Genomic DNA, 25,148 nt, shown 5'->3' on the forward strand with positions numbered 1-25,148 from the left:
AATCTGCTTAACATCTTTCTGTGTTTATTATTCTTAATTTGTATTAAGTATGACTGTGTGTGTGTGTGTGTGTGTGTGTGTGTGTGTCTGTCTGTCTGTCTGTGCGTGTGTGTGTGTGTGTGTGTGTGTGTGTGTGTGTGTGAAGAGGAGAAAGATGTTTTCCACTGTCGAACTGGTTTAAGGGGGGACAGGGTAGGCAAGCACTTTTTTTTTTTTTTTTGGAAACAGCTTGCTGCTTGTTTGATTTTTGCAAGCAGAATAACCTAATTAAGGGAAACCATTTTAAATTTTGAGTGAAAAGCAATTTTTGGGGGTTTTATTCACCAAAATGTGAGAAAAACGTTATAAAATGTGCTTTTTTTAAAATGTTGCAGTTTGTGAACCAGTGCATGTTTTGATCCAATTTTTCTTCTTTGCAGCAATATGTGTGTGTTTAATAATTCTGTGTATCGAAAAGCATTTCTAAGCAATATATTATTTTAATTTAGCATTTTCAGTTACCGGTTCAGTTTTGATAAGAAAAATACATGAAATCCTAACTGTCAGACTCATAAAAACCCAACCAATGCACTGAACTCTTATTCCATACACAGAACTGATGCTGTACAACTCATAAACAACATATACAAAAACTGAACAAATCCATCAAGCCTTTCAAAAGTTGCAACATTTTAATTGTAGCGTTTTGTCTGAAAATTACATTCAGAGAAAACAGCATTTTAAAGATTTGAACCAGTACATAAAAAAACCAGTAGCACAGTGCACCCTGAATTCATATGTTTTTATCAGAATGACCACTTTACTATGTAGGGAAAAGGATTTGACAATCAAATTATCAGGATTTTTTTTATATACATCATATGAAAACAGCCATCTTTGTTTGTACCGATATGAAAACATGAATCAGAACCAAACTGTCAGACTCATAAAAACCCAACCAATGCACTTAACTCTTATTCCATACACAAAACTGACGCTTTACAAATCATAAACAACATAAACAAAAATGAAACAAATCCATCAAGCCATTCAAAAGTTGCAACATTTTAATTACAGATGTTTGTCTGAAAATTACATTCAGAGAAAACAGCATTTGAAAGATTCCAACCAGTACCTCAAACTAGTAGCACAGTGCAGCCTGAATTGATATGTTTTTATAAGAATAACCACTTTACTATGATGGGGAAATGATTTGACGATCAAATTATCCAGACTTTTTTAAAAAAATCATTTGAAAACTCATCTATGTTAGTGCAGATATGAATCAAAACGAAACTGTCGGACTCATAAAAACACAAGGAATCCACTGTATTCTTATTCCATGCACAGAAATGGTGCTTCACAAATCATAAACAACATATACAAAATTGGAACAAATCCATCTTGCCATTCAAAAGTTACAACATTTTAATTACCACATTTTGTCTCAAATTACATGTAGAGAAAACAGCATGTAAAAGAGTCTCACTAGTACCCCGGTAAACTAGTACCACAGTAGAGCTTGAATTAATGGGGTGGTTTTTTTTTAACCAGAATAACACTTTAACTATGAAGGGGAAATGATTTGATAATCAAATTATCAGATTTTTTTGATTTAAAAAAAAATTATATGAAAACATTAAAAAAGTCAATTATCTGTGTTTGTGCTGATATGAAAATATTGATCAGAACCAAACTGTCAGACTCATAAAAACCCAACGGATGCACTGATTTCTTATTCCATTGCATAGAAATGATGCTTCAACATCAACAACATTACATAATTATATATACACAAATGGAACAAAACTATCAAGCCATTCAAAAGTTGCAACATTTTAATTACAGTATTTCTGTGCTCAATCCTAACACTGCAGCAAATTTCTGTAAAGCTGAATGTCCCTTTCCATGTACCAACTTGGTCATACGCGGATTATTTAAAATGCAACTTTACCACCCGAAGCGTTGCAAACACCGGGAGAAGAGTAAACAACTGCAGACTTGAATGGACACTCATATGCACTCCAGATGCAGGGCCTGTGCAAATCCTTGGGCTGATGCATCACCTTCTTTCATAATCAGACTGCTATCAGACAAGCATTCAGTACAAGCATAAAGCGCTTTGAACTTCGGATAAGGTGCTATATAAATAAAGAGAATAAAGAGAATAATAATACAGGATATAAACCTTTCAGCAATAGATTGAGCTGATCAATGTTGACAAAAGCCCAACACATGTCAGCGGAGTGACGTTGCACAGTACCAGTATCCATATCTGCTTGTGATGGGTCAGAAGATGGCAAAGTATCTGTATCTTCTTATGGTTGGTCAGAAGATGGCAAAGCTGATGTTTCTGATGTGGAAGAGGGTAGTTCCGGTTTAGCAAACTTTTCCATCAGGTCAATCTTTCTCCTCGCTGCCACCACAGGAGGACTGGCTCTCCCCTTGCTCCAACCTAATAAATACACAAACACTGATTTAATATTTGATACAACTGTCCATGGTTTTTGTTTGTAATAAGCTGCAAATTTTAAGACTCAATATAAACGTCAACAAGTGCTTGTACTTTATTTTGCAAATGACCATGTTACATGGGGTGTACCTCAACTTTTTGGCTAGGCTGGTAAATCAGAAATCCCAATCAGCCCCCAACCACTGAACCAGGCGGGTTTTCTTACAACCACCTCAGCGGCTCGTACCCACATATGTCGGTTGACGAACACACACACACACACACACACACTCACAAAAGACATTCATTAATTGGCCCCTATCACAAAATGTACTATCAAGTTTACTATGGGATTTGAGTAACCACACAATCACATACACACAGGAACTAATACTGAAACTAGCTGAATTATTTTCTTTCTTTCTTTCTTTCTTTTCATATTTTTCTTTTAAAATTAATTTATTTCATCACACTTGCTATGTATTTGCTTGTTTCTTGTCTGTTGTCTGTTTTGTGTGTGTGTGTGTGTGTGTGTTCTGTGTGTGTGTATACATTTTCAGATTTCCTAAACCAAGCACTGTTTGCAGGTGATCTTTATGCTTTTGATTCATGAGTTGCATCCCCAGTCCTTTAGTTTAACTCTTTTTTTTTCTTTGATGAAGTAAATTGGATCTATTTTTTTTTATTCCTTAGTTAATGGAAAAGATTTGACAACAGTATTGCTGTCAATGATAGGTTGGTCAGCCATGCTGGTGTAAACCAATCCTTTAGAATTAGAGAACGCTCTCTAGTAGGGTACTTATTTTCCTACGGTCAATGACCAGAAACAGAAACTGTGTCAGTCGTACATCGCTCAGATGCTGCTTCTCAGTTTGACCCCAGACAAAGAATACTGATGACATGTTACACCATAGTAAGCTCTCAAGGACTGGCCAGCGAAGAACAATAAAATAGGGGTTGTGAAGACGATATCACAGAGATGATCGAGGGAGGGGGGGGGGGGGGGGGGGTGTGTGCGGCGGCGGCATGGTCAGTAAATTGGATCAAGAAACCCGCAAAATACTTCAGACACAAACTGTTTATCATTTACCTGCAAACCCTAACACATTCTTACAACAACAACAACATAACGATGTGCAATAAATCACGTTGTCAAACAAACAAGATCGAAAAGAGAAAGAAGCAAAACCCACCTCGTCGAGTCAAGAATCTTAGAATGTCGTTTGCTCAAATACGATCATGTTGGTTCATTTCGGAGTGTTGTTACTTCCTTCTACTGTTCGCTGCTGCTGGTTCATCTTTCTCTGATATTTCTTGCCACTATGCCGAACATTTCCAATGTTAGGGTTGTTCTCCGCAGCTCAAAACTTTGAAAAATGCTGCTGAATCGGTGAAAACGTCATGGATTTGTTGACACCGGGGGACTGATAAGTTGTCTACTGCGCTTGCGCCAAATGCCTTTGACCTACATATATTTGCATATATTAATTCCGGGGTTTCGGTTGGAACGGATTCTCTCTCTTTGTGCCTATGTCAACGGAAATTCCCCAACGGTGATGACGTCATCTTGAAGAACGGAAATTTCCACACAGTTTGAACAGCGAAGGGTCATGTCATGTGCGCACATTTACCAGCACGGAGTATCCAAAGTTGACCATTTTTTCGATTTTTTTGATAAAACACAGACAAAAACAACAAAACATCGGTTTGAAAATGGTTTTATTTACATGAATACATGTCTTAAATGACAAAAGCAGATTATTGAATGCATTCCAGGATGTTCAAAGGTGTGAAAAATGCAACAACCCCAAAAAGGTGTATGAGACCAAAAATAACTCATTTTGCCTACCCGGTCTGCCCTTAAAACGTAAGAGTCTGACAAGGCCCTCTGGCTGTGGAAGTCAATTAATGCTATTGTGTACGTGCACAAGCGAATCATCTTACTTGTAGATAATATACCTGTGGTGTGTGTTGTTGTTATTTCAGCCTCTCATAGAACATGATGCGGAAGATGAGCATGAGGCAGTTTCACTTAAGAAAGCTCTTCTTCTGCCCGTGAGTATGCATTCTGGACATTATGATATGCATAGACTTGGAGGAAGTAGGGGGGAGAAGGTGTGTGTGTGTGTGTGTGAGGGGGGGGGGGGTATTTGAGTAAAGTAGCGGAGGAGTGGGGCTGTCTATTTGTTTTTATTAAAGAAAGATCGTGACATTGGGAGGTATTGGAGTTTAGTAGCGGAGGTATGGGGCTGTCTTTTTACATTTAGTCAAGTTTTGACTAAATGTTTTAACATAGAGGGGGAATCGAGACGAGGGTCGTGGTGTATGTGTGTGTGTGTGTGTCTGTCTGTCTGTGTGTCTGTCTGTCTGTCTGTCTGCTTGGGTCTGTGTGTGTGGGTGTGTACGTGTGTGTGTGTGTGTGTGTGTGTGTAGAGTGATTCAGAGTAAACTACTGGACCGATCTTTATGAAATTTGACATGAGAGTTCCTGGGAATGATATCCCCGGACGTGTTTTTTCATTTTTTCGATAAATACCTTTGATGACGTCATATCCGGCTTTTTGTAAAAGTTTAGGTGGCACTGTCACACCCTCATTTTTCAATCAAATTGATTGAAATTTTGGCAAAGCTATTTTCGACGAAGGCCGGACTTTGGTATTGCATTTCAGCTTGGTGGCTTAAAAACTAATGAATGAGTTTGGTCATTAAAAATCGGAAACTTGTAATTAAAATTTTTTTTATTAAACGAACCAAAAATAATTTCATCTTATTCTTCGTCATTTTCTGATTCCAAAAACATATACATATGTTATATTTGGATTACAAACAAGCTCTGAAAATTAAAAATATGAAAATTATGATTAAAATTAATGTTCCGAAATCGATTTAAAAACAATTTCTTCTTATTCCTTGTCGGTCCCTGATTCCAAAAACATATAGATATGATATTTTTGGATTAAAAACAAACTCATTAAGCTAAAAAGAATAGACATACAGAAAAGCGTGTTATCCAGCTCAGCGCGACCACTACCGCACTATTCTGCATGGCTTGTCGATTTCACTGCCTTTGCCACGAGCCGTGGACTGACGAAACTACGAGTGTGTGGTCGTGGTGAAAAAAGCAGTGCGTTCAGTTTCATTCTGTGAGTTCGACAGATTGACTAAATGTTGTTATTTCGCCTTACGCGACTTGGTTTTTTTTTATTAAAGAAAGATCGTGACAATTGATTAAAGGCACAGTAAGCCTCCCGTAAACCATCACAGATACGGTCAGGCTTTTACACACAGTACAAACACCCTTTCATTTAAACACTCACCGCTTGAGAACATCCTAGGTGCCCTCCGTAAAGAGCGAACAATTTTCAAAGAATTTATTTTTGCGTGGTTTATCTTACCCCTGAGCTAGTTTCCCTTTTCCACAATGTAGTCGTCAGTTAGTAATTTGAATGCGACTCGATGTGAGCTTATCTGCAATAGCACGTTTTTATGCACTAAACAAACGGCTGTGGTTCACAAGAACTCGAGCGATGGCTTTTGACTGTTGAGAGGAACTGGCGATATGCATAAACCGTCGTCTGCTACGACCCTTGCGTGACCCTGCTTCCGGGCTTTTCTTTTTTTTAAACTTTCACAACTTCGAATTGTACTGATCTTGTCTTGATGAAAAAAGAATTCTTTTATGATTAAAGAATGTTTGTGTAACAAGCTGTCAATTTATTATTTAGATTTTAAAAGTTAGGTCTAGCGCAAAAACGCACCACGGTCCAAAAACATTCTGATAATCATCGGTCCACGGCTATCGCCAGTTTAGAATGAGACCCGAAGGGAAGTAACTCATTTTTGACCTGAGTTCAGGATGGGTCCAAAAAGTGTCCGAGACAATCTGCAAAATTAATTCTTTAAAAATTGCTCGCTCTTTACGTAGGGCACCTAGGATGTTCCCGTTTGGTGAGCGTTCAAATGGAAGGGTGTTTGTGCTGTGTGTAAAAGCCTGACAGTATCTGTGATGGTTTACGGGAGGCTTACTGTGCCTTTAACATTTTTTACGTGTAGACTAGAGCACGTTCTAAATTCACCGATAGCCTCACAAAGCCTACGGGAATCAATGACGTCACACTCGGTGGTCATCTGCTGGATTTAAATGTTTTATTTAATTTAATGGGTTTTATTCCATGTTATTTAATTCTTTAATTCATTGTAATCTGTTGATGTATAAGTCAACTTTTGTTCATGCAATTATTGATACTTTTTTTAAAATTTGTCCTATAGTTCCCACTGAATGTCCTGTTTTGTTTCATTTGATTTGATTCTGTTTAAGTTGAATCGTTTTGTTTTATTGTAGTTCATTTATTTGATGGGTTTTGCAGGGAGTGATATAGTTCTCCCTGTGTCTGTACTGTTTATTTTGATTTGATTTTATATGATTTGATTTAATTTGAATGGCGTAGTTTTTTTTGTAGTTCATTTATTTGATGTGTCTTGCAGGGAGTGATAGAGTTCTCCCTGTGTCTGTACTGTTTAGTTTGATTTGATTTTATATGATTTGATTTAATTTGAATGGCGTAGTTTTTTTTGTAGTTCATTTATTTGCTGTGTCTTGCAGGGAGTGATAGAGTTCTCCCTGTGTCTGTTCTTCGCCAAGCTTGTCTCCTACACCTTCCTCTTCTGGCTACCCAAGTACATCAAAGCTTCCATGCGTATGTACAACTTGTTTTGATAAAACCACACAAATAAAATGTTTTGTTTCGGATGACAAGACCAACAAATCAGGGTAGGTAGGTCGGTAACATTTTCTTTTCGTGTAGAAATAAAGTTTTTGTTGTCTTTTTACATTCAGTCAAGTTTTGACTAAATGTTTTAACATAGAGGGGGGAATCGAGACGAGGGTCGTGGTGTGTGTGTGTGTGTGTGTGTGTGTGTGTGTGTGTGTGTGTGTGTGTGTGTGTGTGTGTGTGTGTGTGTGTGTGTGTCTGTCTGTCTGTCTGTCTGTCTGTGTGTGCGTGTGTGTGTGTGTAGAGCAATTCAGAGTAAACTACTGGACCGATCTTCATGACATTTTGCATGAGAGTTCCTGGGTATGATATCCCCAGACATATTTTTTTCATTTTTTCGATAAATGTCTTTGATGACGTCATATCCGGCATTTTGTAAAAGTTGAGGCGGCATTGTCACACCCTCATTTTTCAGTAAAATTGATTGAAATTTTGGCCAAGCATTCTTCGACGAAGGCCGGATGACTTTGGTATTGCATTTCAGCTTGGAGGCTTAAAAATTAATTAATGACTTTGGTCATTAAAAATCTGAAAATTGTAATTAAATTGTTTTTTTTTATAAAACGATCCAAAATTACGTTTATTGTATTCTTCATCATTTTCTGATTCCAAAAACATATAAATATGTTATATTCGTATTAAAAACAAGCTCTGAAAATTAAAAATATAAAAATTATGATTAAAATAAAATTTCCGAAATCGATTTAAAAACAATTTCATCTTATTCCTTGTCCGTTCCTGATTCCAAAAACATATAGATATGATATGTTTGGATTAAAAACACGTTCAGAGAGTTAAAAAGAATAGAGATATAGAAAAGCGTGCTATCCTCCTCAGCGCAAGCGCTACCGCGCTTTTCTGGATTGTTAATTTCACTGCCTTTGCCACGAGCGGTGGACAGACGATGCTACGAGTGTACGGTCTTGCAGAAAAAATGCAATGCGTTCAGTTTCATTCTGTGAGTTCGACTGAGCTTGACTAAATGTTGTATTTTCGCCTTACGCGACTTGTTTGTTTTTAACCAGGCTCATGTGACGTTTTTCTGAACTCATGCGAGTTGTGTCCTCTAGATGTCGTAGTAGGGTGTTTCTCTTTGAAAAGTCTGCAAAATCAAGTGTTTTTGTTTTGTTTTGTTGAAGGGTAAAAGAAAAGTTCTAGGGTTAAAAATAAAAATAATAAGGTCGGTCAGGAAACCGGAAAACGCTATTTTAGGCCTTATCACTCAACAGAAAAGACTTCTTTTTTCACAGTTTATTTGTCGAATACGTGTTCATATAGACTTGTGATTTCATAAGTGAGACTTGAAGGATTTGCCTCTTGTCATCATCCGATTGAAGAGAATGGGCTCTTTTGTGTATTACATTGTGTAAAGGAATTGTGTGAGGTTGCATTTTAAGCCACGTAGACATGCTTTATGCTCATGACAGTTATTTTCGTTTTTCAGCTTCGCTCACTGGGGAGAAAGCTGCCGACTTATCCACGCTCTTTGACGTCGGAGGTGTTGTTGGTATGTGTCGTCTGCTTGGACCCTGACTGGCTGAATATTCGAATTTGACGTTCTCTTCAGACTTATTGGCTTAGATCTGGACAAGTATTTGCACTATATGTGCCGAGGACAGGGTTTGTTTGTTTGTTTGTTTTGGTTGCTTAATTCCCAGCCGACCACGAAGGCCCATATTAGGGCGGTGCTGCTTTGACATATAACATGCGCCACACATAAGACAGAAGTCGCAGCACAGGCTTCATGTCTCACCATGTCACATTATTCTGACACCGGACCAACCAGTCCTAGCACTAACCCCATAATGCCAGACGCCAGGCGGACCAGCCACTATATTGCCAATTTTAAAGTCTTAGGTATGACCCGGCCGGGGTTCGAACCCACGACCTCCCGATCACGGGGCGGACGCCTTACCACTTGGCCAACCGTGCCGGTCCGAGGACAGGGTCTGATTGCTTTTACTCGAATAAGTCCAATTTCAATGTCTTTTGGACTTGCCAGTATTCGATAAGCTTGCCTTGCCAAAGTATGGGGACACGACGATTATGACGAGAGAGATGACGAAGCAGGTGTAGTCGAAACCGGTCTGTGTTCGTGTTTGATTGTTCATGATGCTGCTTTTTGTTTTGCCTGATGAGTACATTTTTAGTGCATTCTTGTTAAAATTAGATGACGATGCATCTGTTGTCAAAACCGGTCTGTGTTCGTGTTTTGGGTGTTCATGCTGCTGTTGTTGTTTTTGTTTTTTTATCCTGATGAGGACATTTTTATTGTATTGTTAAAATTAGACCTGTCAGGAAGGCCAACGGGCAATGTAAAGACACGGTTGGCTGTTCGTAATGGCGTCGTGTCGTTGCAGGTACCCCTGTATTTGTTGTTGTTGTTGTTGTTGTTGTTGTTGTTGTTGTTGTTGTTATAAAATTAGACCTGTCAGGAAGGCCAACGGGCAATGGCTGTTCGTAATGGTGTTGTTGTTGTTGTTGTTGTTGTTGTTGTTGTTGTTGTTGTTGTTGTTGTTGTTGTTGTTGTTTACTATTTAAATGGTAATGATATGTGGTGTGTGGTGGCAGGCGGATTCATCGCTGGAGCGGTGACAGACCACAACGTGTCTCCTGGCATCAACTGCGTCGTTCTGCTGGCCTTTGGAACTCCCATGGTAAGATATCATAGTGCTTTTAGTTATGCGCTATAGAAATCTCCTTAATAAATAAATATCATTCTTAGCTTTCTGTTATGAGCTTGTTTGTTGGTTGGGTTTTGTGGTGTGTGTGTGTGTGTGTGTGTGTGTGTGTGTGTGTGTGTGTGTGTGTGTGTGTGTGTGTGTGTGTGTGTGTGTGTGTGTGCGCGCGCGTGCGTGCGTGTGTGTGTGCTTGTGTGTATGTGTGCGTGTGCGTGTTTTTGCTGTGCGTGCATTTGTTTATTTGTGTGTGTGTGTGTGTGTGTGTGTGTGTGTAAATATTATCTCTTTATTAAGGCTCTCTACCTACACAGACAGAATGACTTGTTCGACAGGCAGCTGTTCTAGGACGGGAAGTAAGCGTGTATGATTTTATGCCGCAATTATTTCAAAATTGTTGTCCTTGATTTGAAGAACGTCAGAAGGGCGCACCGACTGAAGCTTGTGAGCGCGAGGATGTGCGTGGGGGTGGGGTTGGTGTCGGTGTGTAGTTAGCATCGTGGATAAACTTGCTTTGTCATTAAACGTAAGATTACAAGCTTAATACAATTTATCAGTCTTTCCCTCTCTGTGTCTCGTTCCGTCTGTCTCTCTCTTTCTCACCCTCTCTCTTTCTCACCCTCTCTCTTTCTCACCCTCTCTCTCTCTCTCCTCCCCCCCCCCCTCTCTCTCTCCTCCCCCCCCCCTCTCTCTCCTCCCCCCCTCTCTCTCTCTCCTTCCCTCTTTCTCTTCCTCACCGCTCCCCCCCCCCTCTCTCTCTCTCTCTCTCTCTCTCTCTCTCTCTCTCCATATTTGTCTTGGAAACCATTTTTTTGCCGTTTTGTTTGCCCCAAGGACTGGAGTTCATACACATTTAGCTTATTTTTGAGTCACTTGAGAAAAAGTGACTCTATGTAATCGGTCAGTGTTAGTCTGTCCGGCCGGCCGGCCGTCCGTAGACACCACCTTAACGTTGGACTTTTCTCGGAAACTATCAAAGCGATCGGGCTCATATTTTGTTTAGTCGTGACCTCCAATGACCTCTACACTTTAACGATGGTTTCGTTGACCTTTGACCTTTTTCAAGGTCACAGGTCAGCGTCAAAGGAAAAATTAGACATTTTATATCTTTGACAAAGTTCATCGGATGTGATTGAAACTTTGTAGGATTATTCTTTACATCAAAGTATTTACATCTGTAGCCTTTTACGAACGTTATCAGAAAAACAAGGGAGATAACTAGCCTTTTCTGTTCGGCAACACACAACTTAACGTTGGGCTTTTCTCGGAAACTGTAAAAGTGACCGGGCTCAAATTTTATGTGAACGTGACTCATTGTGTTGTGAATAGCAATTTCTTCCTGTCCATCTGATGCCTCATATAATATTCAGAACTGCGAAAGTGACTCGATCGAGCGTTTGCTCTTCTTGTTTTCTTTGCAGCTGTTCGTGTACCAAGCGTATGGCAGTGTCTCGTATGGAGCCAGCGTTGGTGAGTTAAATGATTTATTTATCTTTGTTTATCGGTAGTAAAACCACACCAGCTATTTGGAAACCTTTTTTTTTAAATGTTTCTTACCGTTTCCAATCTCATATGGTTTTTTTCTGGCTGTGTGTAGGCCTAGTTCTGTAAAAATTTGGTTTCAAGTTGGCTGAATTTATTCTCACCACACAGTTGTAGGCCTAAATCTTGGTTCTTGTCTTATTTGACAGATACCCGTTTGGGAAGCTTATCTTACCTCACCTCACCTCACCTCATCTAATCTCTTCTTTTCTTTTCTGTTCTGTTCTTTTCATTTCTTTTTCTTTTCTTTTCTTTTCTTATTTCTGTAGTTTTATAGTCTACACCCTTCCTTTGGGAAGCTTTTCTTATTTCATATCACCTTATCCTTTCTCGTCCTATCCTAACTTATCTTATCTTAACGTAGCTTATCTTATCTTATTTTAAGGAAAGAGATAATGCTAACTGTCATACATAAGACCTTACACGGTCAAATAACAGCCCAAATATGCCCAACAAAGGTCACAATGGGTCAAATAAGACCGAAGTAAAAATCTAAGATAAACAAGGAGGTGCCAATCACATTATTGAGTTAGCCCCGTTCTCTCCGTACGAACTATGCCCGGGAGAGGATTTCCTACGTCCTCTTGCGAGACTTGCACGGATCGAACTTATCAACTTCCACTCTCTCACTCAAATATGTGATAAAAATACAAGAAGAGTGGTTGGAACTAGTTTTGAACTCCCAAAATTTACTTGGGGGGAGCTCTAACCCAAGGCCTGCCGTGGGCTCGTGTCTCAAGACCCCGTTGAAGGATAAGACGAGAACCGGGAAAGACTTGGCCAATTGAAACTAATTAAAAAGATAAAATAATTTCACAAAACAAAACAAACGTAGAAAACAATTACAACACAAACTCGCGTCTGCTTTCACCACCACGACACACAATAAATGTTGTCACTTTGTACTTTATTGCTTAATATAATGGCAGCTAATACACATACGTACAGACAAGACGAGTTCTCAGAGGATTGGTGGGCTTCAGCCTGAGCGTACAATATCTCTGTCAGGCGACAAAAGGGTTAATCCCATGCTAGATCATTCTCATACATCCACAGGGCACTCACTGACCCCAATACTAGCAGATCACACAACCATCCTTTTATCAAAAAATTCAATACACTGTCCTCTTCACAATGCCAACTATTACAAACATCCCTACCATGGACAATGTCATCACAACTTCCGGTTAAAGTTTGGATTACACTATACGGGGAGAGCACACTTGACGTTCACAACAGTCACAAATAATGATTACCGAGAGAACCCCGTAAGACAATAAAACTAGATCTAAAATAAAAAAAATAAAGATAAAATATAAAACTGAACCTGAACCTAAAACTAAAAACTGAAAACTGAAAAATGAAAACTGAAAACTGAAAAATGAACACTGAAAAAAAACCTAAACCTAAACCTAAAACTGAAACCTGAATCTAAAACTGAAACCTGAATCTAAAACCGAAACCTGCACCTAAAACTGAAATCTGAATCTAAAACTAAAACCCCTTAGGAAAGAGTAGTCTACAAACGACGTCTGCTCCCTGTAAACACAAAAGCACACACACCCAGGGTACATTACTGCCTGTTTCACAGTGGGTATGTACATCAAGGTATTACAACCTCTTACCTGCTTTCTCTGTGTTGGAACATCATTTTCTTCACAATGTCTGTCGTAATTCTTTCAATGCAACTCATTAACAAAGCTAACACTACATTAATAACACATTAATGCCATCTTATTCTTCACTAAATTCAACTATAAGCAAAGGAAAGAATGTACGAACCTCTTCTCATGCCTTTTCTCTCGGTCACGCTACCTCTGACCAAAACATGAAAACCGCGGCATCCTCCTCCATCTGCAATTATTACGGAACTATCAATAGCGACTAAATTAACAATTTTGATTTCCTGTCGTATCCGAGATGTTGTCATCTCAGATTACTGACTGACTTCACTATGAAATTAATACTTTTCCCGGAAATCTACCACAATTTATGTTTTATCATAGTACACTTTCTTCTAATACTGTGTACAACACGGTTTAACAACATAGTCTCGGCTGTCACATCACGCTTCCACTTCAACTCTTAATCTTTCCCTTTTTGATCCCACAACGTCAAAAATAGACTGTCTTTCACAACTCAACTAAAAGTTCAATTTTCTGATCAATCGTTTTCAAACCCATTCCTTATAACTACCAACATAATATTCTCCCAAAATATCATCCTATTTTACCAATATACCTGTGATTTATCATCAATTTTCATAAAAAAATATGATTTGCACCGGCACCATCCACAAACAGGCTTTTCTCACAACAAACACCACTTCAAATCCAACAAATTTTCATCCTTAATCTCACCATCGATCATACAAATATAAAATCAAAATTACCTCCACGTCTGGCATCACAATCTACCACATTAGATCATCGGATGCTGCCAAGAATCTCTATTTCTTTCCCGATTCTTTTCTCAATAGAGCCAGCATGTCTTCTCGACTTCTCAGTCAGGCGGAAAAGGAACAACTTCGCGCGCGTCTCCAATCACATGACCCAAAAATACTCTCCTGCCAAAAACCTAAATCCTTCAGTACTCGTGATTCAAACCACTTTCCAACTCACAAATCCTTTGTGAACTCATACCCTGTCAATCAAAATAAAATCTTAATAACACAAAAACGTATTTTGTTGTCAAAACATAATTTGCAGCAAATCTACATTTTAACCTCAGCAACGCAAAGGAAAACAAACCCTTTTTTGACTAACGTAGTTGTTTCCCCTACACCGCAAATCCCTCGCACTTGGTTACACACTCCCCAACTCGAACGTCGGCTCCTGACGACACGCGTCTCCCAAAACTAAGTGTCTACCTAACCTCGGCTACGAGCCTACGAGCAGGAAACTGGAAACACACTACGAGCATGTTTACTAAAAACCCGAATTCACCACAAACCATATCATACAAAATCCACCTTTATAAATCATATTATATGCAACCCACCTCTGAGAACCATGGACAAACATGACATAAACAAACTTCACCGTCATACTACTACACGTAAACCATTAACCAACATAAACAACGGAGCATTGGAGTCCCAAATCACTAAGGCCGTAGGAAATAACAAAAGTGCCGAGGTTGAATGTCACATTGATAAACCCCGTGGATCATCTGCATTCACTAAAGAAGTGCAAATACCACTCATCACTGTCTTCGCCCAACAACGCTCTCACTAAACCAGCTAACCACAGCAGTTAAAACTCCAATCCATAAAACCATAAAGAAACCAAAACTCGAATCATCCTTAGCTCCAGCACACAACCAATCCCAGGTTCAGCACTAGATCACGTGAAATGCTGTGTCTATTATGACCACCAGCACTGACAAACCAGTGTCCCAAGATCAATGCTTACTAAAACCATAACTGAGCTACAGCACCAGAAAGTTTGACAAAACCCGTTCTCAATCGTGCTTTTAACAGCCACGGTCAAAACTCATCTAACCCTCTAATAGCCAAGCGCTCACACCACGCTCCTGTCCTACTCTCATCAATTTCACAACTGTGAAACCGAACAAAACTCGCGTTTAACTAAAACGTAAAGATTATGCACTACTGCAGTCGTAACGGCTAATGGCGTCACCACCTAGATCTGGTTCGAATGTCACAATGACAACACACGAGCTGCACCTATTGAAAGGTTACATGGTACCTACTGAAAGATTACTCTACTCGCTCATCAAAGTCTTTCCCCAAAAATCCGAGTAACAACAAGACCATCATCATCACTAACTCCAACAGCTTCTAACCTTCAAAAATAAACTGACTTGTGCACCATAGGTAAAGTAAATCAAGGGACTTATGCTAGACACGTGAAGAGCTGCGTCTATAACGACTCGCTAACCCCGACAACAAGCAACGTCCTAAGATTACACCACACCCAGTCACACCAAAAATTAACGTTTGGCTTGCGTTAATTCTAATAACCCAACACAAATAACCAACACAACATGTAACGATCGACAGTAACATCAGAATCTGCAGGGAGAATGGAGGAAATAATGATTCTCATTCAGGGGGAATATCGTTTCCCGCTCCCCAACTCCGAATCTACCGCGCTCCGGGAGAAAAATCTTAACTGTATCCAATCCACTTATTAACTAGCATGCTAATCTTAATTTCCAGTTCTGTTTTACTCTAGACTGAGCTAGTCTAATCGTCACATCGTGTTCTAAGGTGCGTGCCACCTATACCTTTACTCTCTTTTATCAAGACTGAGCTAGTCTTTCTGTGCAACGTTTAAAAGGCTTGTGCAACCATATCTGACCTGTTTCTCTCTAACGCAGGACATTATGTTCATACAGCCTACTTCCCATTATTCTTTTTCACCAGATGGAGTCATACTCCATCCTGCATCGTTTATCGGCTAGTGCAACCCGTATCCATACCTTACTCGTTTTATCGAGACTGAGCTGGTCTCTTTATACAACATTCTACATGCCTGTACAGCCTTTAGATTCTCCTAACCTCCACGGGACCACCACAAAATTCCAACATCACACGTCGACAGATACAAAACAAGGTACACAACATAATACAAGAGAGCAGTAGTTATAACACAAGTCTACATCAGTAAGGACAACGTCTCTATTCCAAACAGTGGAACTTGTCCAAAAATGTTGATTGACCTCATATCCAATGACATGGCAACAATAACTCCACCCTCTCACGAAAACCAAAGTTTTCCACTGGTTAGAAAATATTTAATATCTCGTACTGTCCAAGCCGAAGCTAGACAGCGACTGACGTTACCTCCCAATCGGTTTAGGTAATGAAAGTCGATTTCAAAATTACAACATCTTCTTTAGCTGCCCTTACTAAAGGAACAGTACCCTATAACCTATCTCGTCTTCATCGGTAATACATAAGTTATAATACCACATACTCTCTACAAAACACTCGACGTCACGAAACGAAGTTTGATTAGAGAAAAAATGACACTTAATAACTATAACCAACAAAAAAAACCCAAACTGGTATAAAAATAAAAATAAATCGCTACCGACCTCTTACCCTCCAGTACTTCTGGCCAACGTACACAACTGCCCCACGGTACCTAGCGGACGAGTACATCATTACACCCCCTGACCTAGGCGAACAGTTATGCACCCAATGTGTTGAGCTGACCCACCCTACCGTCAATGCTCAACCACCGTGCCTCGGATCATGATCCGACAATGGATCACAACCGCCATCACAGCCCGACAAGGGACCATGACGGCATCACGGCCCTTTTAACGGCCTTCCTTACTTTAGCACAGCTGTGTACCTCACGGACCATTCATAGCCATACTGCTATTCCTTTTATTTACACAACCACACTTACACTATCGCCACGACAGTCATCGGAATCCACATCACTTGCCTTCACGATGTTGCTCAACTTCTTCCTATATGGGTCAGATCCTGTCCTTTCACACCAGGTTCTGTCTAACTACTACATCCAGAGTCTGATCACGCAGGCTGATTGAAACAGTACCTGCCACAGGTTGGCTAGACCTCACCTGTCTCTACAAACCCTATGAGTAATCCCTTGACAACAACTCTCCACGCGTACGACGCAATCTCCTACATCCTCATCAGGAACCAACACTCAGGCTGTTGACCAACACCTGCTACAGATCGCTCAAGCGACATCTGCTTCCGTTGCTCCTATGAAAGCGCTAAGAAAACCGCTAAGAGACAGGAACCTTCTTCCACAGGAACTTAACACAACACCTCCAACAGGCCACATAGTGCCTTCATCACCGAACATATCTTAGCCGAGCGCGGTAGCCTATGCACATTTGAGTGTCGTCCAGCCGTCACTCGCTTTGGTCGTCCTGTTTTACTCCCCGAGTTGTACCTATTTGCCTCCTTTCTCGCAAGAACTTCTGAGTGACTTTCTTCCCCCGTTCTGGTGCTATCGTCTCGTGAGTCTCCCTCTTCGGCATCAACGTTTTCCCAGCCTGTTACTCCCTGACTCTTTTCCCGATGTGCTATTTTCTCGACTCTCTCTACCTCCCTTGGACTTGCATCCTTCTGTGGTATCTGTCTTACCTCTTCTGGACATCTTCGAGGCAACTCCTCCTTGTCCTCAATCAACCTTTTCACCTGCGATATATGCAGCCTCTTCCGTGCTCCTGTCTCCAATGATTCCAACAACAGAGGTGACCCATCCTCCTGGATCTGCTCCACTACCCTGTACTTCTCCGTCTTCCAAGCATCTTGGATCTTGTTTCTACCCGGAGGGTGATCCCTGATCAGCACTATATCCCCTTTCGTCGGTCGAGTTCCTCTCACCTTGGCGTCATGTCGCCTCTTCCTGTGGGTGGCCGCTGTTCCAAGATTCTGTCTTGTCAACCTGTGTATCTCTGCCAGCTTCTCTCGATGGTGCGTCACCCATTCCACACTTGAGTCCGCTTGCTCTTCCCTGCCCAACAGAAAATCCACTGGCAGCCACGGTTTTTGTCCAAACAGCAGTTCATACGGTGAAAACCCTGTCGACGAATGTGGAGTCACATTGTAGGTGTACACCAACTCTGGGAGGTACCCTGTCCATTTCTTCTTCTGCTTGGTTCCCAATGTCCTCAGTAGGTCATGCATAGTCCGATTAAACCTTTCACACTGCGCATTGCCCTGGGGATGATAGGGTGTCGTCCGGGACTTCCGAACCTGGTACATGTCACAAAGAGCCTTTATCACCTCTCCTTCAAAGTTCCTCCCTTGATCCGAATGTAGCCGTGCTGGTATCCCATACTTCTGGAACCATTCTGTCACCAATATTCGCGCCACAGTGGTAGCCTTCTGGTCCTTGGTCGCCACGGCTACAGTGAACTTGGTGAATACATCCGTGATCACGAGTACATCCTCTTTTCCATCGGACGACTTCTCCAACGTGGTGAAATCCATGGCCACCACCTCCAAAGGTCGCGTGGCCAACAAGTGTCCCATTGGTGTCACCACGCTCGGCATCACGCGTTTCGAAAAGTTGCAGCGCTCACACGACTTCACCCACTTCTGAACATCGGCGAACATTCCCGGCCAATAACATCTTTCTTGCAGCAGTCGTGTACAACGTTCTATACCCTGATGTCCGGTCTGATGTATAGACTCGAACACAGTCTTCCGTAAACAAACTGGTAGCACCAACTGCCTTACTTCCTCGTGAGTAGTAGGGTGCTGAATCACTCGATACAACAGTCCATCCACTAGTCGAAACCTGTCCCACTGTCTACACAAAGTGATAAACGCACGACTCCTGCCTAACAAATCGTCATGCGTAGGCTTGCCGTCCTCACTGGTAGGATCAAACGTCAACAGTGGTCCCAATTCTGAGTCTTGTCTTTGTGCTTCTTGTAGGCTCTCCTTGGACAAAGATGGTAAAGAACGTAGTGCTTCACCCTTCACCTGGTCTTGCGCCCAGTTCACTCCTTCAGGTAGCTGTTCCCCTGCTGTGGAGGTCTCCACTCTGATCCCACACACCCTCGTTTGTTCCATGCGTTCAGCGATCGCGCTCAAATCCAGCTGTTCTGCTTTCCGAACTATGGGAAGGGCTGCGTCCACAAATTCTTCCTCTTCTATCCCATCTTCTGCTGGCATGGGGCACCTGGACAACTCATCTGCGTTCACGTTTGAACGTCCTGACCTGTACTTGATAACGAAGTCAAACAACGCAAGCTGCGCCGCCCAACGCTGTTCTGTTGCTCCAAGTTTTGCCTTGTCAAGGTGACTCAACGGATTGTTGTCCGTGAATGCCACGAAAGTTGCTCCCAACAAATACCCTCGAAACTTCTCGGTGACAGCCCATTTCAATGCCAGAAGTTCCAACTTCATCGAGCTATAGTTTGTCATGTTCTTCTCTGGTGGCCTCAAGGTTCTGCTGGCGTAAGCTATGACTCTCTTCTTCCCGTCCTGTTCCTGCGACAGGACTGCACCCAATCCTTTGAGACTTGCATCCGTTTCTAGGATAAATGGTAAGTTGTAGTCTGCAAAACCAAGCACCGGCGCCGTCGTCAGCGCTTCCTTGAGAGCCTCAAACGCCTGCTGACACTCATCCGTCCAAGTCTTTCCCAAAGGGGTCTTCTTCCCTCCATGTTTATGCTGCGCCTTGCCGTACAGTTCTCCCACAGCACCGTGTAGTGGCCCTGCCAACTGAGCGAAACCTTTCACAAAACGTCGATAGTAGGAACAGAACCCCAGAAACGAACGCAACTCTCGCAACGTGGTAGGCTTCGGCCACTTCTTCACCGCGTCAATTTTCTTCGCGTCTGTTGCCACACCCTCCGCCGACACGGTGTACCCCAAGTACTCAACTGATCTCTGGCAAAACTTGCACTTCTTTGGGTTCAACTTTAGACCCAGTTCACGCAGTCGTGTCAAAACCTTCCTCAGTCTCTCCAAGTGTTCTGAGAATGTTGTGCTGTACACCAAGATGTCATCCAAATACACCAACAGGATCTGGAACAGCATGTCATGCATCGATGAGTTCATGAGTCTCTGAAACGTGGCCGGGGCCGAGGCCAGACCAAAAGGCATTCTCTTATATTCGTAGAGACCAAAAGGCGTAATGAAAGCCGTCTTGTGCTGATCACGCTCGTCCATAGCCACCTGGTGGTACCCTGAAGCTAAGTCCAAACTGGTAAAATACTTGGCTCCTTGCAACGCATCCAAAGACTCCTCGATCCGTGGTATAGGATGCTTGTCCTTCTTGGTTTTCTTGTTTACTTCACGGAAATCCACACAGAGACGTAAATCTCCTCTGAGTGCGCCCGGTGCCGGTTTCTTTCTCACTAACACTATCGGCGATGCGTATTCACTGCTGCTCTCCTGGATGATCCCTTTCTCCAACAAATCTTGTATATGACTTTTGACTTCCTCCATTTGAGTCGGCGGTATTCTGCGAAACGTTTGCGCTGTCGGTATGTTGTCATCCAACACACGATGTTTCACTCTATCAGTATACCCTAAACTCATGTCATCTTGTGTCAGACTACCCGAAAACTCTTGAAACAGTGACTGCAACTGCACAAACTCCTCATCGCTACAGTCCACATCTTCCCTGTTGACCAACCCAGACGTACTTGTTGCTTCTGATGCTTTACTGGCCGATACTGCAGCACAGTGTACAACCAATCCCTCTGAGGAGTCCTCCACCTGTACTTCCTGTCGTACTTCATGAGCAACCTTCTGCAAAGATCCCACTGGAGTCTTTCCTTGCAAGAACAAATCTTCCTCCCCTATGTTGAACAACGGAACCTGCCATGGTCCCTTTCCCTTCACCACCGTACACGGAATCATAAATCCGCTGTTGGTAACCAACGGTTCTATGATTATCTCCTCATCATCCCGAACTTCTTGACTCCCCGTCACCATGACTGAAACTATCGACCTCGCCGCTGCGTGTACCCCGCACTTCGGTAGTCGAACTCTTCCCAGACAACTTCTCTTACCGCCCTTTGGGTACTCCAAACCCTTCGGTAAATCTTTTGCCCTCTCTATCACATTTGTCCCCAGCACAAGGTCTGGCTCACCTTTCTTCGAGGACTCGCTTGCACTCACTAGCACACCACATTTCTGGAGAACCTGTTCACCCACCTTGATATCCAAGAGCACGTATCCCAAGTAGGGAATACTAGTCCCATTCGCCGCAACCAATTGAATGAACTGCGTATTTCGAACCAAACTCTTGGTCGCGAAATATTTCTCGAACCATCTTTTGCTCATGATAGTCACCTGTGACCCTGTGTCCCACAGACACTCTAATCTGGTACCATCTACCTCCACAAAGACCATAGTCTTCTCACCTACCATCCGTGAAACCAAGGTGGAGTCTCCTTTCTTACCATCCGACGTACGACTCTCTACGCGGACGGTTGGTCGTTTAACGGACCTTCCCCTTGTGTCGCCACACCTGGACACCTTCGCCACACATGCCCTGCAGAATTGCACTTAGCACAAACTGGCTTTCCATCTGGAGTGTACTGAAACCTAACCGGCTTTCCATCTGGAGTATACTGAAACCTCGTTGACCTGGGTCCTCGCCTAAATGTCTGTCTGAATGTCGACGACAACCTGGACTGTCCACCTCCCTCGTCCACCGCCGCATCATTCCTTGAAACATTTGTCCTGCGCAACCAACCCTTCAACTCTTCCAGATCCCTAGTCATCTTGTGCATCTGTTGCCTAACATCCTCTATGCCTGTTTCGGTGGTCCCCCCACTAAGACTACACTGTGCCCCAATCTGCCCTGTGATACACTTCTCTTCTGACGCCACTTTCAACCCTTCTTTGACTCCGGTGATCAACCTGTCTAGATCCTCTTTCCAATCGTCCCTACTCTCTACCTCCACCGAGTTTGCTTTTACTGTGCGACTAGTGGCTCTATTCTTTGGCAATCCTGACTCTATTGTCTCCTCCCAATCAATGGCTAAACGCCTTAGCGTGCGGAAGGACTGACTCTGCTGTTGCGACTGCCTTTTCAGATCTAAAACTAGACCCTTGTCTCTCACCCCTTCAATGAAATGATCGCACAGTAACTCTTCTCGAGAAACCTCTCTGCCACTTGTTTCTTGCTTCTTCACAAGTCTCTCGAACTTCTCATGCAAATCAGTTGCAAACTCTCTCACCGTTTCTCTGGGTAACTGTTCCCTTTCTGAGAATTCTTTCAAAAGAGTAGACAGAGACCGATTATCGCCATAGGCTTCGTTCAACACCTCAAATACATCATCTGCGCCAAAACATCTCCTGCCCCCGTTCTTTACTTCACGTCTGGCATCACCCTCAACGTAAGACAGAACCACCTGCAGTCCTTCCATCGATCCCAAATCCCTTTGTGCTAGCATTGCCCTCATCTCCATGACGAACTCCTCTACATCGTACCCCGCTCTTACAGACTCTTTTCCTTTGAATGACTTTATCTTTGGGGATGGGTACACTGCTACTGGCACTCTAGCCGATGTTCCTCTACTTGCTTCCAGGTTCGCCATGGTAGACTCATTTGCCACCCTATCTTGGCGTTCGTTTGTAGCCACAAATTGTGCTAACTCTACCCCGGACAGTCCCATCCTAATCCCTAACCTCTCGTAGTGATCAGCCGCCCCCAGCATCTGTACTTCTTCCCTTCTTGTATACCCTCCACTTGGTGTCTGAAAATACGAAGCACCCTCACCCTCCCTCAAAGACTCCTTCAGCCTCCTCATTAAGTCATCATCACTAGGATGTAGTATCTCTCTTTCCTGTCCGTCATGTTGATTAACCTTATTCCTGCAATCTACACAAAAGATCTTTCCCCAGCACGACACTAGCTTTTATATCAGTACTGTCCTGTTTCACCAGCAACTTCACATCCTGTAAAGTTACTTGTTTAAATGTAAGCGTGACGTGACATTCGCACATGAAAGTGATCTTACTGTGTTCTCCCGAACTACCAATTAGCTTTCTAATACAATTCCGGAGGAGGATCTCGCAAGTTCGGAAATAAATGCAAACGGTGATTTATTGTCACAGACGCAATCGAAAACGTGACCTTCAACGTTTACCAATTCGGTTGACATCTATTTTATTCCGTCAAACAGTTCCGAGGTTCGCAACTCCTTTCATTCACTTTCACACAATTCGCAAAGTCAAGGTCACAACACAAGTACACAAAACAGTATTGACACAGGTCTTGCGTCGCGCCGCAGTCCAAGTTCCTCTTCCTTCTCTCGTCCAGCCGATCCAGATGTCGTTGCCGCAGTCGTTGCCGTTGCTCTCGTCGTTCGATCCTAGTCCTATCCTAAGGGGTTCTCTCACATAAATATACACACAAAAAACACAAACAATGTTCCAATTGGTCCAAGCTCGCCAAGTTCACATATAACTCCACACGGTGGTCCCGTCGGATGGTGCCAAATAAGACCTTACACGGTCAAATAACCTCCCAAATATGTCCAACAAAGGTCACAATGGGTCAAATAAGACCGAAGTAAAAATCTAAGATAAACAAGGAGGTGCCAATCACATTATTGAGTTAGCCCCGTTCTCTCCGTACGAACTATGCCCGGAAGAGGATTTCCTACGTCCTCTTGCGAGACTTGCACGGATCGAACTTATCAACTTCCACTCTCTCACTCAAATATGTGATAAAAATACAAGAAGAGTGGTTGGAACTAGTTTTGAACTCCCAAAATTTACTTGGGGGGAGCTCTAACCCAAGGCCTGCCGTGGGCTCGTGTCTCGAGACCCCGTTGAAAAATAAGACAAGAACCGGGAAAGACTTGGCCAATTGAAACTAAATAATAATATAAAATAATTTCACAAAACAGAACAAACGTAGGAAACAATTGCAACACAAACTCGCGTCTGCTTTCACCACCACGACACGCAATAAATGTTGTCACTTTGTACTTTATTGCTTAATATAATGGCAGCTAATACACATACGTACAGACAAGACGAGTTCTCAGAGGATTGGTGGGCTTCAGCCTGAGCGTACAATATCTCTGTCAGGCGACAAAAGGGTTAATCCCATGCTAGATCATTCTCATACATCCACAGGGCACTCACTGACCCCAATACTAGCAGATCACACAACCATCCTTTTATCAAAAAATTCAATACACTGTCCTCTTCACAATGCCAACTATTACAAACATCCCTACCATGGACAATGTCATCACAACTTCCGGTTAAAGTTTGGATTACACTATACGGGGAGAGCACACTTGACGTTCACAACAGTCACAAATAATGATTACCGAGAGAACCCCGTAAGACAATAAAACTAGATCTAAAATAAAAAAATAAAAAATAAAATATAAAACTAAACCTAAACCTAAACCTAAAACTGAAACCTGAATCTAAAACTGAAACCTGAATCTAAAACCGAAACCTGCACCTAAAACTGAATCTAAAACTAAAACCTAAACCTGAATCTAAAACTGAAATCTGAATCTAAAACCCCTTAGGAAAGAGTAGTCTACAAACGACGTCTGCTCCCTGTAAACACAAAAGCACACACACCCAGGGTACATTACTGCCTGTTTCACAGTGGGTATGTTCATCAAGGTATTACAACCTCTTACCTGCTTTCTCTGTGTTAGAACGTAATTTTCTTCACTCCCTTTCACCAAGTTTAAATGGCGATTTTATCATCAAATCTTCACAATGTCTGTCGTAATTCTTTCAATGCAACTCATTAACAAAGCTAACACTACATTAATAACACATTAATGCCATCTTGTTCTTCACTGAATTCAACTATAAGCAAAGGAAAGGATGTACGAACCTCTTCTCATGCCTTTTCTCTCGGTCACGCTACCTCTGACCAAAACATGAAAACCGCGGCATCCTCCTCCATCTGCAATTATTACGGAACTATCAATAGCGACTAAATTAACGATTTTGATTTCCTGTCGTATCCAAGATGTTGTCATCTCAGATTACTGACTGACTTCACTATGAAATTAATACTTTTCCCGGAAATCTACCACAATTTATGTTTTATCATAGTACACTTTCTTCTAATACTGTGTACAACACGGTTTAACAACATAGTCTCGGCTGTCACATCACGCTTCCACTTCAACTCTTAATCTTTCCCTTTTTGATCCCACAACGTCAAAAATAGACTGTCTTTCACAACTCAACTAAAAGTTCAATTTTCTGATCAATCGTTTTCAAAACCATTCCTTATAACTACCAACATA

The 25,148-nt window shown here is 42.0% G+C and overlaps 1 protein-coding gene and 2 long non-coding RNA genes across 4 annotated transcripts in view; 1 reads left to right on the forward strand and 2 right to left on the reverse strand.

The window, feature by feature from the left end:
- LOC138973664 (glucose-6-phosphate exchanger SLC37A2-like) overlaps nt 1-25,148 on the forward strand; it is a 60,561-nt gene that overhangs the window by 30,696 nt on the left and 4,717 nt on the right. For both annotated transcript variants that reach the window (XM_070346395.1, XM_070346394.1), the window contains exons 10-14: nt 4,418-4,486; nt 7,035-7,128; nt 8,648-8,710; nt 9,775-9,860; nt 11,303-11,351. In XM_070346395.1, the coding sequence (XP_070202496.1) occupies nt 4,418-4,486; nt 7,035-7,128; nt 8,648-8,710; nt 9,775-9,860; nt 11,303-11,351 (361 nt within the window). The remainder of the gene's footprint in view (nt 1-4,417; nt 4,487-7,034; nt 7,129-8,647; nt 8,711-9,774; nt 9,861-11,302; nt 11,352-25,148) is intronic.
- On the reverse strand, nt 653-4,300 carry LOC138973687 (uncharacterized). Its single transcript, XR_011458100.1, has 2 exons — nt 3,625-4,300; nt 653-2,434 (listed from the first exon to the last, which is right to left on the reverse strand). It is a non-coding gene; the product is annotated as an uncharacterized lncRNA (long non-coding RNA).
- Nucleotides 12,847-14,881, reverse strand: LOC138973682 (uncharacterized). Its single transcript, XR_011458095.1, has 3 exons — nt 13,816-14,881; nt 13,206-13,277; nt 12,847-12,962 (listed from the first exon to the last, which is right to left on the reverse strand). It is a non-coding gene; the product is annotated as an uncharacterized lncRNA (long non-coding RNA).

Source organism: Littorina saxatilis, linkage group LG8, assembly GCF_037325665.1.
Source record: "Littorina saxatilis isolate snail1 linkage group LG8, US_GU_Lsax_2.0, whole genome shotgun sequence".
NCBI classification, from domain to species: domain Eukaryota; kingdom Metazoa; phylum Mollusca; class Gastropoda; order Littorinimorpha; family Littorinidae; genus Littorina; species Littorina saxatilis.